The following is a 14,426-nucleotide window of genomic DNA, read 5'->3' on the forward strand; positions in this document are numbered from 1 at the left end:
AGAGTCAATGAAAGAGACAAATAGTTGGCCAGACTTACGAATATTTAGTCTTGTTCAGAAAGAATCTTAACTGTCTGTATACATCTAGGGAGTGAAGTAGTCTTTCATCCCTGTTCTGTGGATTGGAATAAAAGTAGACAGATGGATGGCATGGTTGAGGGACATCTTTTTTACCATTTTTGGTATGAAACAGGAGCCGACTCTTACAGGCACACTGCCTTTATAGAAAATAAGAAAGGAAAAAATGGCTTTGAGTGCCTGTAGTTCTGACACTCTCCTAGCAGAAGTAACAGCCAGCAATAAAAATGTGTTTCCTAGGTGCAGAAATTGACAGTAAAGTGTCTGGTTCAAAGGGAGGCAGAGTGAGCTTTTCCAGCACAAAGTTGAGGTCTCGGGGGAGGGGGGGCACAAGTCTTATTAGAGAATTTAAGTGCAGACCCCCTTTTAAAAATAGTTTAACCTCAAGCCTATACATAACAGGCAAATTGAGGGGAAGACAGGCCAAAATGGCTGAAAAGTGGGCTTCAAAGGAAGAATAAGCCAGACAGCGTTTCATGAGCTCATACAAACAGGGTAATACAAGAGGGACCTATGATTTTATATAGAGTCCTGATAGTTTGCTTGACACCATACCTAAAATCTCTTCTATTTGGCTATGTAGAATATGCATGTGGTGGGACTCCTTGCCTCAAAGAGATCTCAGAGCATATTCTAAGAAAGCTGGTGTCTGGCAGTGATCAGAATCCTATCATCCATAGACTTACTTTGAGGGACGATTGGTTGGGATGAAGCAATAAGTCCTTCTGCTATGTGATCATGTACCCTTTGTAATGATTGCCCCTGGCTAAGTGACAGAGAAGGGGAACCACTGATGCCTTGACCAAAAGAGAGTCACCAGTAGAATTTTTGGCTTTTCTTTTTGGATCTTTATTAGAACTTCTGGTAGCAGGGGAAGTGGAGGGAAGGCAAAAAGAAACTTCCCTGTCCGCCAGAAGGATAATGCATCTGTCCTCCAAGCCAAGGGGTAAAAAGTCCTGGTGCAAAAGGGGGGGGGGCTGTTTTGTTGCTCTCCGGGGCAAATAACTATCTGTGGTGTTCACCACCTGTGGACTTTGTCTAGGAAGACCCGTTTGTTGAGCAGCCATTTGTGTAGGTCTTCAGTGGACTTGCTAAGAGAGTCTGCCAGGATGTTGTCCTGCAACAGGAGGTATACTGCTTAGAGAGACACATCTGTCTTGATGGCTAGGTCCCAAGTTATCTGAGCCAACCTGCATAACTGGTAAGATTTGGTTCATCCTTGCTTATATACCACATGACTGCTGGGTTTTCTGTGAATACTGTTACAGGCTCTGGTTTCCAGAGGTAGGTGAAGACTTGTAGCATCTGAATGAGGGTGCTCATCTTTTTCAGGTTGATGTGCACTTTGAGGTTGGATTGCCAACAACCCCATACATTGTGGAATTCCATCCATGCTCCCCCAGCTTCATCTGAGACATCAGTGTGCAGCACTTGACTTGGGGTCTGGAACTTGAAGGGCACCTGTGTTCCTAAGGCATGAGAGGGATTTGTGTGTCCAGGGAAAGTGTAGGGATCCCATACATTTTTCAAGTATGAATGAATTTTCTTCATATGCAACCCAACCAATGGAAGCATTGGTATGGTTGCTGCCAGGAATCAGTGTCCTGGAATCTCCATGGCTGAGCAAGCTTGGAGAGAAGACAGAGACTGGAAGTAAGTAGTGAGGCTCTGCATTTTTTTCTGGGACCAGAAGGCCTGCATGCTTTTTGTGACTAGTCTGCAAGCCAAATCAACTAGAACCTCAGTGGAGTGTAAGAAAGAAAGATTTCCTGAAATTAACAGTGAATCCCAGTTGTTGTAGGAAGGTGACAGTGAACACGAGATGCTGTAGTAAGACCTGAGGAGAAGAGGCCTGCATTAGCAGATCATCTAGGAAGGGGAATATCTGTATTTCCCGAGTTCTGCAAAGACCTATAACTGGGGCTAGGCACTTTCTAAATACTCTGAGGGCTGTAGACAGCACAAAAGGCAAAGCAGTAAACTGAAAATGTGATAAGCCAATACAGAATCTCAGGAATTTCCTGCAAGAAAGGCACACAGAGATATGCAGGTAGGCATCCTTTAAATCCAGAGATACTAGAAAGGCCTGCAGAAGGATAAAGGGTAGAAAGGTCTGAAGAAACAGCATTCTCAAACTGGCTACCTTGAGGAAATAATTGAGTTGGGAAGAGATCCAGTATGGGTCTCCATTGTCCTTTTCTTGGTACAAGGAACAGTCTGGAGTAGAACCCTTGTCTCATAAACTCAGGGGGAATTGGTTCTGTGGTGCCTTGGGACTGTAATCTCCAAAGGATGGGAGTGAGAAGCTTTAACTGGTTGTGGGGCAGAGGTGGAACGACTTTGAAGGGAAGCCGTTCTTTCCAGGACATACTGTAACCTTTTTTGACAATAATGAGTACCCACCTGTCTGTGGTAATCTTTTCCCAATTTGTAATAGAAAGAGCAACTCTTTTTGACAAAGCAAAGATAGAATGGGGGGGGGGGGGGTTGGAAGGTAGAGAGATTAATCTGTGAAGAGAGACATTCCAGATAGGAGGTCCCTTTCAAGCTTTTCTGGAAACCTTTCTCTGGGTGCCTTCTTGTTTTCTCAGAAGGCCTATGTTCCCTTCTGACAAAGGAAATGGGCTAGGCTGGTAACTCCTCTGGTATGTGGGCACAGAGGTAAGAATGATTTGTCTGCAGTCCTTCATAGTCTTACTTTGCTCTTGCAAGACTTTCAACACGGTAGCTGCCTGTGAACCAAATAAAAGGTCCCTGTTGAGGGGACATCTAGGAGTTTAGCCTTGAACTATTCTGGCAGGGGCTGGTTTCACAACCAGGCATATCAACAAATGACTGAACCACCTACTCTGGAAGAAGCCTCAACAGAATCATAGTTGCAATTGATAGTATGCATAGCTACTTGCCTGGCTTGATTTACCAAAAGTGAAATTTATTGCTTGGAGTTTATTCCACATCAGCCACAGCTTTGCTCAGATAAATAGATAAGGGATACTTGGTCACCTGGATCTGACAGTTAATTGCCCTGAAGGCCAAGGTAGAAGTATAGATATTTTCCCTATCTATCCATAGCCCTGCTGTCCTTGTGTGATGGGAAAGCATTAGCATATGGCAGTAGCCTACATGGTTTGTCTAAGGCTAAGTAAACTACTGAAAATCCAGCTACATAATTCTTAAAAATGAATTTAAAGTCACCTGGAACCTTGCAGAATCTGTCTGGCATTTTGGGAGCTGAAGGCTGACAATCAGAAGCAGTAGATGTGGATGCAAAGTTGTATAAAAAGGCCTCTAGGACTGAAGGGACAGGGGAAGGGGCTAGAGTATCCACTTACAACAGACTATAAGTATCTCTTTTGGACATCAGAGATTTGCTTAGACCCCAACTCAAAATGATTTATCAAGTTTATAATGGTCTCTCTGAAGGATGCCTCTTCTACAGTGGAATAAGGACAGAGAGAGAATCCTCATCAACAGAGGGCATCTGGCAAGGACACTGAATATGACAGGAGTAAGCTGAGGAATGGTCATCAGAATCTGAGGCCTGCTCCTCGGAAGACTCCACTGTAATTTTCTGTGGAGTGGGAGGAAGACCTGAAAAGGAAAGAGGTTTAAGAACCATAAGAGCCTTGAACAGGCCCTGAGGAAAGTCCGTCCACTCCTTCTCCCTAGAAGGGGGAGTACAAGTAACACGTTTGGTCTTTTCTCACTTTTTCTTTGGGGTGACATCTGCTTGAATCATGCGCAGAGGCTCTGACCCCAGAGATATTTCAGGTTACAGGAATCTCTTCCCTTAGTAATGTTTGCAGAATGCCTTCCAGTCCTCTAAGACAATGATCCACAGTTCTTCCTTCTCAGTTCCAGTAACAGTGTCTTCAGACACACAGTCCTCTGATGTCTTACAGGCCTTCAACTGGTTTGCAATAGAGGGTATCGGAGGTAGAGTGCAATGGGCGGCAGGTTCTGTGTCCACTGTAGGTTCATCTGAATCAGACTGAGCAGACCAAGTCTCAGGCCTAGGCCTTTTGAGTTTCTTCTTAGGTGCAGAAGGTATGTCAGGAGTGGTGGGATCTGCCATCTTCAACTGGGACAAACTCTTCAGTCATTGGATCCTTAAGAACATGTTTAACAAAGACAAAGGGAGCTCAATGTCTTGGGAACAAAGGACTAGTAGAGTCTAGTCATGTTCTGTTCCTAAGCAGAAAAGACACCAAGTATGAAAATCATTGAAGGGAATCTGTCAGCCGCACTCACCCTTACCCTTTCTAGCTGACATCTGAAAATCACAGCAAAATAGTTTGAAGAATGCAGGTTCCCAACAGGGCATTTATCTGAATCTAAGAAGGCTTGCAAGACAAATGAACATGTGAAGATCAGACCAACAGATGTGCGCCTGTCATTTTGGCTGGCAATGAGACAGTTGCAGGATTTACGCTCATATGTCTGCTTGTATATCCCTATGTTTGCGAGATAAGGCCATGCATTGGACTTATGCTACTGGGAAGGTGTACGCTTTATTTCACCAGCCAGACATCGGAGGTATAAACCGCATTTGTTTGGAGTACTGCAACAGTGATTTCAGTCATGATCCAAGGACATTAGTACAGCAGAAAACATCAAAGCACTGGGAAAATGCATGCTTAAGTATTTTGATTTAGTTGTCATTTAATACACAAGCCTACCTGCTAAATTTTTCTCATACATGTGCTACACATCTTTTTCTACTGGTCTTTTCCACTTCCCTAGATTAATATAATGGTCATTTCCATTTAACAGTTAGTTACTCCTATTTTGGCCCCTGCCTCTCACCCCATCCCAACTCTGGTCATCAAAGTCATGACCCCAGATTGTTCATTCACTCTTCCCAACTTCTGCCACTGGATGTTGCCAAGAGGGAAAAGTAAAACAGAGCATACAGCTTCTGCAAATACATGTTTCGCTACATCTGCAGTATCTGTCTGGAGTATAAGCACTCCTTGGACAACCTTGCAACCACCTCCAGCCAACCCAGAGTCCTTGTAAGATAAGAGACCAACAATGGATTTTCCCAGATGGTGTACCTGTGGCAGGATTCAAATGACTTTCTACATTATGAAGAGGTGAACTAATACCAGCTACTCAGTTCCATGCGTCCAAGACTTGCTCTTCTAGTACCCTGGTCTGCAGTTGAACTTGGATTGTCTGAGCAAAGTTGTGATGAAAACCACAGCAGGCAGAGCCAACTTATGGTTACTCACTTCAAAAAAATGTCTACCAGTTGTGCTTTATGTGCCTATTTTCGTTTTTACCTTGGAAATCATCATTCTGTTTTTGTGGTAATCCTGCAGTTCTTTAAAACAAATGACCCACCAAAGTCCATTAGTTTTGCTCCCACGAGACCCATCTCTGCCTCATCATCATGTCACCCTGTACTGCACTAAAATACAGGGAACTAAGGACACAGTTTTCTCAACTGTTAAACAAACCCCAAAACCACAGCTTCTCCAAGCCTCATAACATTAAATGAGGATCAACAAGAGAAAGACCACTCAAATACAGGCATCAACAGTCTTACTCTTGACTGGTAACTTTAGTTTGCTAAAATACAACCAATGAGATCTTACTTTCCCTTAGTGATGGCAAGTCTCCAAGTCCAGTTCTTCCCCCAGGCCAGAAATCCATATGCTGTAGACAGTAGTTTCAGCACTTGTTTCCGGAATGGTACACAATACCTTCAGCCATTCTTCTTCCTCTTCGAGATACCCATGCACTTCCAAATCCAGGATTATTTTACATCTTCTACAACCTATACACCCTTTTTGTAGCTTTTCAACCAAAGAGAGTATGCCACAGTCATGGCTCTTAGTGCACCACACATTCAGTTATAAACAAAAAATCCAAAGCAGCAACCAGCCTGAAAACCTCAAAGTCAAATCCAGAGTGTTAGTTCTCAGGCTGTTTGCACTGGTTCATAAACATTTTCATCTATACCACAGTACCCACTTCCCAATCCTACTACAGCAGGTCTTTTTTTTTTTTTTTGCACTTACCCACTTCTCATTGCCTGCTGTAAGAAAACTATACAAGTTTAATACTCCAACTCTCCACAACAAACTGTATTCAAAAAATGAACCAATGTTTATATATTTATTTTTGTACCTGTCGGTTGGTTGCATGAGGTGACTGCACTGCAGTTACTGATGGAGGTTGGTAAACATTATTAGAGGCCAATGACACTGAAGAGACAGAGGCTGCATTCCCCTGACACTGCTCTCTCTTATGGATAACAAATGCAGGCAAGGAATTAAACTGTTTTTTGCATTTCCCACATAAAAAGACATCTTCATCATCTACAAGGAAAAAGAAAGCAATTACCAATTAATAGACATAATTCAATACAAAAGAAAATGCACCAGACCAAAAAAAAAAAAAAAAAAAAGCAGTACTTCCATAGACTAGCATACATGTTCAGGTCTCTCCAGATTTCACTGTAAACAAAACAAAATGTTCACCAATTACTGCCTTTTTCGATAAACTGTGCAACATGCTCATCAGTAAGTAACTTTATTTAAATAATATATAAAAAAATTCTTATTCTGCATCCTTCAGAATATCAGCAGAACAAAAGGATATGGCACGTGTCAAGTCCAGTTTCATTGGTGGGACAATTCAAAAAATTCTGTAGAACAAATATTGTAAAATATAAAATGTAACAAAAAAAATTGCCTTGAGTGAAATATGGACAAGCCACCTCCCACAATTAGCTGCTCTCACTTCTCTGTATCTGCACCAACTTTGGGAAAAAGTCAAATCTGAGAAGTGTCACATTGCTAAAACTACATAAAAATATATTTTAACTAATCTTTATCAATTTTCTCAATATGGTGGCAATTACATATACACATTTATATATATAACAGATGGGGAATGAGAGAGAAAGGGGAATAAAATTATGCATGGGAATAAAATGAATAACAGAGAAGAAGGGAAAATGGGGTGAAAAATACATCCAAAGCAAGTAGGAAGACTTCATAAGTATTCTGTAGCAACTTTTCTGGTACGATAATATTCACGGATACCGACACGATCAGTTGTATAATTACAAACGTAACTCAGCAAATTCTCTATGGATCACAGTTATTACAGCTTTTATCTAGACTATTGAACATGTATTAAATGTCACTACCTCCATTTTATCGGTCAAAAACCTAGCAAATGTTAACCAGTGAAAGGTGGTCATAGACTGTACTTATAATTGAACATATGATGAAATTGTGTTGAATGATGTCAATTTTGCAGAAAAAAAAAAACAGGAAGGATGGTTCTAGCAGCACAACAGCTGCAAAATGTTAACTAAGACAAAAGTGTTCAACAATTTCAACTGGCATTAATACTGAAATAAAAATTAACAATAGATCTGTAAATGTGCATCAATCCTCAGTAACCTCTAACATTAAGGATGCATGAATTAGGACTGCTCATCACTCCAAACTTTCCTAGATTGCTATACCCCTCATCCAGTCCCATAATGCAATATGTCAGCTCTCTTGCTCAGATCTAATGCAGATGCAAGAACTAATTCAACTCTGGAATGGAGAAAGGAGATTCTGCCAATAGGGATGACTGCAATTAGGGATACAGACAATAGGCAAGAGGGGGCTGGAATTTATTGGAGAAAATTGGGAAAGAAACCAAGACATTGAGAGCAAATAAGTAGAGAGGGAAATATGATAGAATGGAAAGATGCCAAGAATTTATTTGGACTGCAGGTTAGAGATAGTCTTCCATATCAAGGATTGATATCAGAATATAGACAGAAAGGAATAGGGGAGCCCTAAATGAAAGACCAACACTGGTAGAGTTTTTAGTGGAATCTAGAAGAGAAGCTGCCATTAAAAAAATAATTATTAGTAGAACATATAAAATACTGCATGATAACTATAAGAATCAATCACAGGAGGTTAGAAAGGATTGTGAAGAAAGCTTGGATAAGCAATTCACAAAGTAATGGAAGGATATATGCATGTCTCCCAATCATGCAACAAAATATACAAGATTTAGGATTTTTGTTTGGGAAGTGTTTGCATAGATATTTTTACACCCCAAGAAGACTCGAGAGAATTTTTCCTCAGGTAGACGGCAAATGTTGGAGGTGTGGTGGGGAACAAAGAGGTAATTAGGAACATATTTTGTGGGAGTGCAGTGAACTGGCAGACTTTAAGGATTCCCTGAAGGATGCACTGTCAGAGACGCTGGCTGGACAGATTGGTGTGACAAGGGAGATAATTTTTCTGAGCTACAGAATTGGAATTGCCTAGACATGGTAAGGCCTTGCCATGTCTAATTATGGTGGAGGCCAGAAAAGCAATTACTAGAAAGTGGAAATGAAAATCTAAACCAACTATACTAGTAGTAGTGAATATAGTAACAGAGATAAAACAACTGGAAATGAGATCCTTAGAAAAGGGTAGGAGCAAATTACATAGGAAAAAAACGGGAATTGTGGGAACAATACATACAGGAGAGGAATGAGGTTTAAAAGAAGGCAGATCTTAAATGAGCTCCATAACATTTGACTGAAAATGATTGGGTAGATTATAAGCAATGTATGTTTGCAACTGGGAGTGTCTCAGTATGTTTGTGATGTAAAATGCTTGCAACTAGGATTGTGTCTGTGTTTTGTTTTCATTTATATAAATGTATAATTGTCTATGTCTTAAGATGTTTTTGGTTTAAAAAAAGGGGGAGTAGGAATTGAACAATTTACGTTATGTTGCTTAGGTTTATGGGAAGTATAATGTTTCTAAACGTGAACTTGTTAACACAGTTTGATTACTTTTATATAAATGTAAATTTGCCTGCGTCACAAGTGATAACTCAATAAAGGTGTTACAAAAACAGTACTTCCATAGACTAGCACACACAATCAAGTCAACAGAAAGAGGGATGGGTCACTAAGAGGACAGACCCAATCCTAAAGATCTGGTAGCATCCAGTACTTGTTTATCCTCCGTAAACTCTAGGACAGCATCCCAAGCCTGATGAGACCACTTAGGTCAAAATATACCCAATTACACTGGTTCCACAAGAAGCTCTATGCCAAATCTATCTTACAGTGCTCTGCAAAGGACACCCAAGCAGTGGATACACATTCATTATCCAGTGAAGCATTCCAGAAGCAGGCCAACAAGGCAGTTAACTGCACTAATGGTAAGACCCCCTAAATAAAACAGGCAACTGCTTCCCATGGGAGATGCAGAAGAAGCAAATACAGAGATAGAGCCACCCACTGAAGACTGTTTGGAAAATGTTTCCAAACGTTTTCCAAGAAAGCTTTGGAAAACATTTGGCCTCATGACTTAGAATTAAAGGAAACAAAATGTAAGCATCTCATGACAGACATAGTCTTGTCCAAATTATAATGTAACAGCCTATAAACATCTACACAGTTCAAGTATTTTCCACAGACAAAACACTGAAGTAAAAAGACACAAATGAATGGCTGAAATGAGAGAAACTGTCATAACCACCTTAGGCATAAAAGAGGGATTATTCTGAAGGAAACCATGATCATGAGGGGAAAATCATGTAAAGATGTGGAGACAAGGTGTGCTCTTCAAAAATCCTCAGAGAAGAGAGTTGATGGCAATAGAAGAGAGTCTTACATGACACAAATTTGAGCTCTGCAGAACTGGAGAGTTCGAAAGGAGGCGTGGTTCATTTTTCTAGTACAAAGTACAACTGCTACAGAGGTACTGGCTCACAAAGACCAGCCTCAAAAGGTAGATGCCCAATGGCAAGAAAGAACAAGATATGACCAATATAAATTGAAGATGTTGCCCAAATGAACAATGACACAAGAACAGTGTTAACCTCAATCAAAGATGCAAGTAACAGTCTAAAGCAGCTAGGACTTGAGCAAAAAAAAAAAAAAAGGTCTAAAATGCAACCACTTGCCCAAATATGTTCTTCTCATGCTGGACTTTTGGGTAGAGGAGATGAAAGACACAGCCTTGTCTTAAAAAGCAAAATCACTAACTACTGAACTAAGAAACCAAGCTGTGAACATCATAATGTCAATATCCAGCTGAAACCTGCTCAAGGAATGAGAAAATGGGGTTTTGGTTGTGTTTAAGAAAATGCTTTTCTCCAAGAAATAACAGTAAGCGAGAGGAACCAGACCAGCCAGGGCCGAATTGGCACTATGATGATCACTCTGGCTCAAAGAAGCCTGGTCTTGTGGACTACGTCTGTCAAACGAGGGCTAGAAAGTCACCTGCAGCCATGGCCCATTCCCACAATTTCACAAGACAAAGGCGGCTACATGCGGCTATTTTCTATGGCTAAGGTATTGCTGGTCTGCATGGATAGGACCCCTGGATCCAGTGACTCCTTAAACACTTTATGGAAAGAATTGCCTTAATTTCTAGCACACCGTTATGACATCAGTTCCTCAAATGTCTACACTCCCTCAACTGTCTGCCACTGAAATGCTTCACCCACCACTGATGTACTGATGGTGACAGCTGGCTGGATTGGGGCGGGGGTGGAAAAGTACAGTTTTGTACCTACCATAAATGTAGATGTCCGATAGGTATGCATCTGCAGTTATCACATATGGGTTGTCCTGCCTCAGGCAGCCCTTCGGTCGGCCGGATTCCAAAGTCTGGGTCCGGCGGCTGATGTCGTCTTTTCCCCGACGTCAGAGCGCCTGGGGTATAAAAGCGTCAGCCGACGCCATCTTCCTCAGTTTTTCTTGCCCCAGATGCCAGGTGCCCTCTAAGGAAGGCTAAATTTGGAGAAATGCAATAAATTCCAAACATGCACAGAAATATATATGCATAAATATATATATATATATATATATATATATATATATATATATATATATATATATATATAGATATAAAACAAATACACCATAATAGATATCCCTCTCATAGCTTGCTGGGGTTAAGTACCCAATAAATACCACAGAGGGGAAGGAGGGAGGGTAAACCTGACTGCAGATGCATACCTATCGGACATCTACATTTATGGTAGGTACAAAACTGTACTATGTCCTTCAAGGATGCATCTGCAGTCATTACATATGGGTAGAATACCATAGCCAATCTGGGGGTGGAGGATCTATGAAAAGGATGGTGTAGCTAAAATCCGCTGCAGGACTGCCGTAGCAAAGCCTGCTCTGGATCTGGAATATAAAGGTAAATTGTAATGCTTGGAAAATGTATGCACAGAGCTCCATGTAGCAGCTTCTAAAATGTCCTTGGTAGCCACCCCTCTTAAGAAGGCTGTGGAGGTGGCTGTGGCTCTGGTCGAATGAGGTCTAATGTTAGCTGGCACAGTTTTTCCATGAAAGGAGTAACAAAACAAATGCAATTTCCTATCCATTTAGAAATTGTCTGTTTTGAAATTGCTTTTCCTTGTGCACTAGTGGCATATGCTACAAACAGCTGGTCAGTTTTTCTGTAACTTTTAGTTCTGTCCAAGTAGTAGCGCAACTGTCTGTGTATGTACAGGGTGTGCAGAAGCTTTTCCCCTTTGTTTTGTGGATTTGGAAAGAAGGTAGGCAGGTGAATGGCTTGATTTAATGAGACCCTGGATACCACCTTTGGCATAAATGAAGGATTGGTTCTCAAAGAGACTCTGTCTTGATGGAAGATAAGAAATGGCTGCACTGCCATGAGGGCCTGTAACTCAGATACTCTTCTTGCTGAGGTTATGGCCAGAAGGAAAGCAGTCTTCCAAGACAGGAACTGTAGTTCTGCAGATGCTGCTGGTTCAAAGGGAGGCAGTGTTAGCTTTTCCAACACAAAGTTAAGGTCCCAAGTAGGCACTGGTGGATTCCTTGGAGGATTAATGTTTTTAATTCCTCTTAGAAACTGTCTTAGGAGAGGATGAGAGAAGACAGGTGGATCAGTATTGTACTCTGCTGAAATTGCTGAAGCATGAATTTTAATGGAAGAGTAAGACAGGCCATTGTGGAGCATTTCAGTCAAATATTCCAGGATATGTGCCATGTTCATAACTTTTGCATCTAGGCCCTTTGAGGTGCTCCAGGTGTGAAATCTTTTCCATTTTGCTGAGTATGCCTTTCTTGTGGAAGGCCTGCGAGCTTCCATGATGATATCCTTCACTCTCTTGGATAGCTTATCCTGGTGATGAATCAAGGTATTTTCCAGGCAGTTAGTTGCAATGTTTTCAGGTTGGAATGCAGAGTTTTGTAATTGTGCTGTGTCAGGAGAAGCGGCCATTGTGGAAGAAGCCATGGTTTCGTCCGTGACATACTCTTTAGCAATGGGTACCAGTGCTGTCTTGACCAGTCCGGAGCTATCAGAATCACTCATGGCTGCTCTGCCCTGATCTTCAGTAGGACCTTGGTCATTAATGGAAGGGGTGGGAATGCATACACTGTTAGAGTTCTCCAGCTGAAAGAGAGGGCGTCCACTTTCCATGCTTGTGGGTGGTATGTCCTTGAGCAGAATTTCTTCAGCTGATGATTGCGTTGGGAGGCAAAGAGGCCTATGTCCGGTCTCCCCCATGATTGTGTTATGAGATGGAAGATATCTGGGTGCAGCATCCATTCGTGTGCATCCATGGTGTTCCTGCTTAAGCTGTCCGCCAGTATATTGTCCTTTCCTGGCACAAACTGGGATTGCAGCTCTATACTGACTGTCAAGGAAAGTTCCCATAGATTCATTGCCAGTCTGCAAAGAGGGTAGGAATGGGTACCTCCTTGCTTATTTATATACCACATAACTGTGGTGTTGTTTGTCCTTATTAGCAGGTGGCCTTGATGTAGAAATAGCTTGAAGGCCTCGATTGCATGTATCACTGCCAGCATTTCCTTCTGGTTTATGTGCATGCGTAGCTCTTTTTGAGACCATAGTCCTTGAATGCACCTTCCCTCCATGTGCGCTCCCCATCCATGGTCTGAAGCGTCCGTTGTAATGGTTTGGCTGGCTATTGGTTTGCTGAAGGGCAGACCTCTGTTTGACTGGCTTGCTTGAGCCCATCACAGAAATTCCCTTTGAAGGCATGGGATGAGTGGTATCAAAGTTTCCAGGCTGTGACTGTGCTGAGTCCATAAACTCCTTAGGTACCATTGTAGTTTCCTCATATGTAGCCTTGCTTGAGGAATCAGAAGAATGCAAGAAGCCATGTAACCCAGGGCCTGCAGGATTTTCCTTGCAGTCAGCTGAGTTTGTCTTGACAGGTTTTTGAAGTAATCGGGTAGTTGACTGTTTTTCTTCTGTGAGGAAAGCCATTTGGGTGGTTGTGTCTAGATTCGCACCCAGAAAAGTTATTCTTTGGGATGGTACAAGTCTTGACTTGTGAATGCTGACTGTATATCCCAAGGCCTGAAGAAGGTGGATGGCATAATTCAAGTGTTTTACCAAAGTTTGTTGGCTGTCCGCTTGTATAAGGCAGTCGTCCAGATACGGGTATATTTGCATCCCCTGAAGTCTGCAGTGTGCAATTACTGATGCCAGGCATTTCGTGAATACTCTGGGCACAGTAGATAAGCCAAAGGGCAATGCTGAGAATTGATAATGCTCTGAACCTGCAAGAAATCTTCTGCAGCTTTGTCTGATAGGGACATGCAGGTATGCCTCCTTGAGGTCCAGAGTTACCAGCCAAGACCCCTTGCCCAGCATGGGAAGGAGTTGCTGTAGAGTCAGCATTTTGAATTTTGGCACAATGAGAAGTATTTAGTACGGACAAGTCGAGAATAGGCCTCCATTGCTTTTCTTTTCTTGGAACAAGGAAGAGTCTGGAATAAAATCCTTGGCCTTGTTCTGAGAGAGGAACCTTTTCTATTGCTTTCATTTGCATTAAGTTGGAGATTTATTTCAAAGCCTCTGCCCTTTGATTTGGTGGCAGGTCCGGCATGCCTTTTCTTTTCGGTAATGTGTGGAAATGGAACCTGTATCCTTTGTCTATTATTTGTAGTGTCCATTTGTCCCTTGTAATAATGTGCCAATTTTCTGAGAATAAGGAAAGCTTTCCGCCCAAAGGTGCTTCCAATTGAGCCCTGGTTGGTGGTGTCAAAGTAAAGTCATTGAGTCTGTCCTTGTGCAGCAGTTGTAGGCCCTGCACTACCTCTCTGGTTGGGAGGCTGCCATTGACGTCCTCTGTAGGAGCCTCTAGCTTGCCCTCTACTTCTGGCACGCCTGTTCTTGCCTCTCTGAAATCTCTCTGTGTCTGGAAAGGACCAGTTCTTGGAAGGCCAATTTCTGCTGAATCTTGGTGGTTGGACTTGCATAAAATCTTTGACTGTTTGTACAGATTTTGCCTTTTCTTCAAATTTCTTTAAGACCTCCTGAGCAGTGGAGCCAAATAACTTTTGCTTTTCCAGTGGAGCATCC

The 14,426-nt window shown here is 42.0% G+C and overlaps 1 protein-coding gene across 1 annotated transcript in view; it reads right to left on the reverse strand.

The window, feature by feature from the left end:
* The window catches only part of ZNF341 (zinc finger protein 341), a 1,063,660-nt gene that overhangs the window by 885,892 nt on the left and 163,342 nt on the right, over positions 1-14,426 (reverse strand). Inside the window, exon 3 of the mRNA XM_044089011.1 lies at positions 6,214-6,404. Within this exon, the coding sequence (XP_043944946.1) occupies positions 6,214-6,404 (191 nt within the window). The remainder of the gene's footprint in view (positions 1-6,213; positions 6,405-14,426) is intronic.

The sequence above is a fragment of the Protopterus annectens genome, chromosome 12.part0, assembly GCF_019279795.1.
Source record: "Protopterus annectens isolate FY-2018-M chromosome 12.part0, PAN1.0, whole genome shotgun sequence".
Classification (NCBI taxonomy): domain Eukaryota; kingdom Metazoa; phylum Chordata; order Ceratodontiformes; family Protopteridae; genus Protopterus; species Protopterus annectens.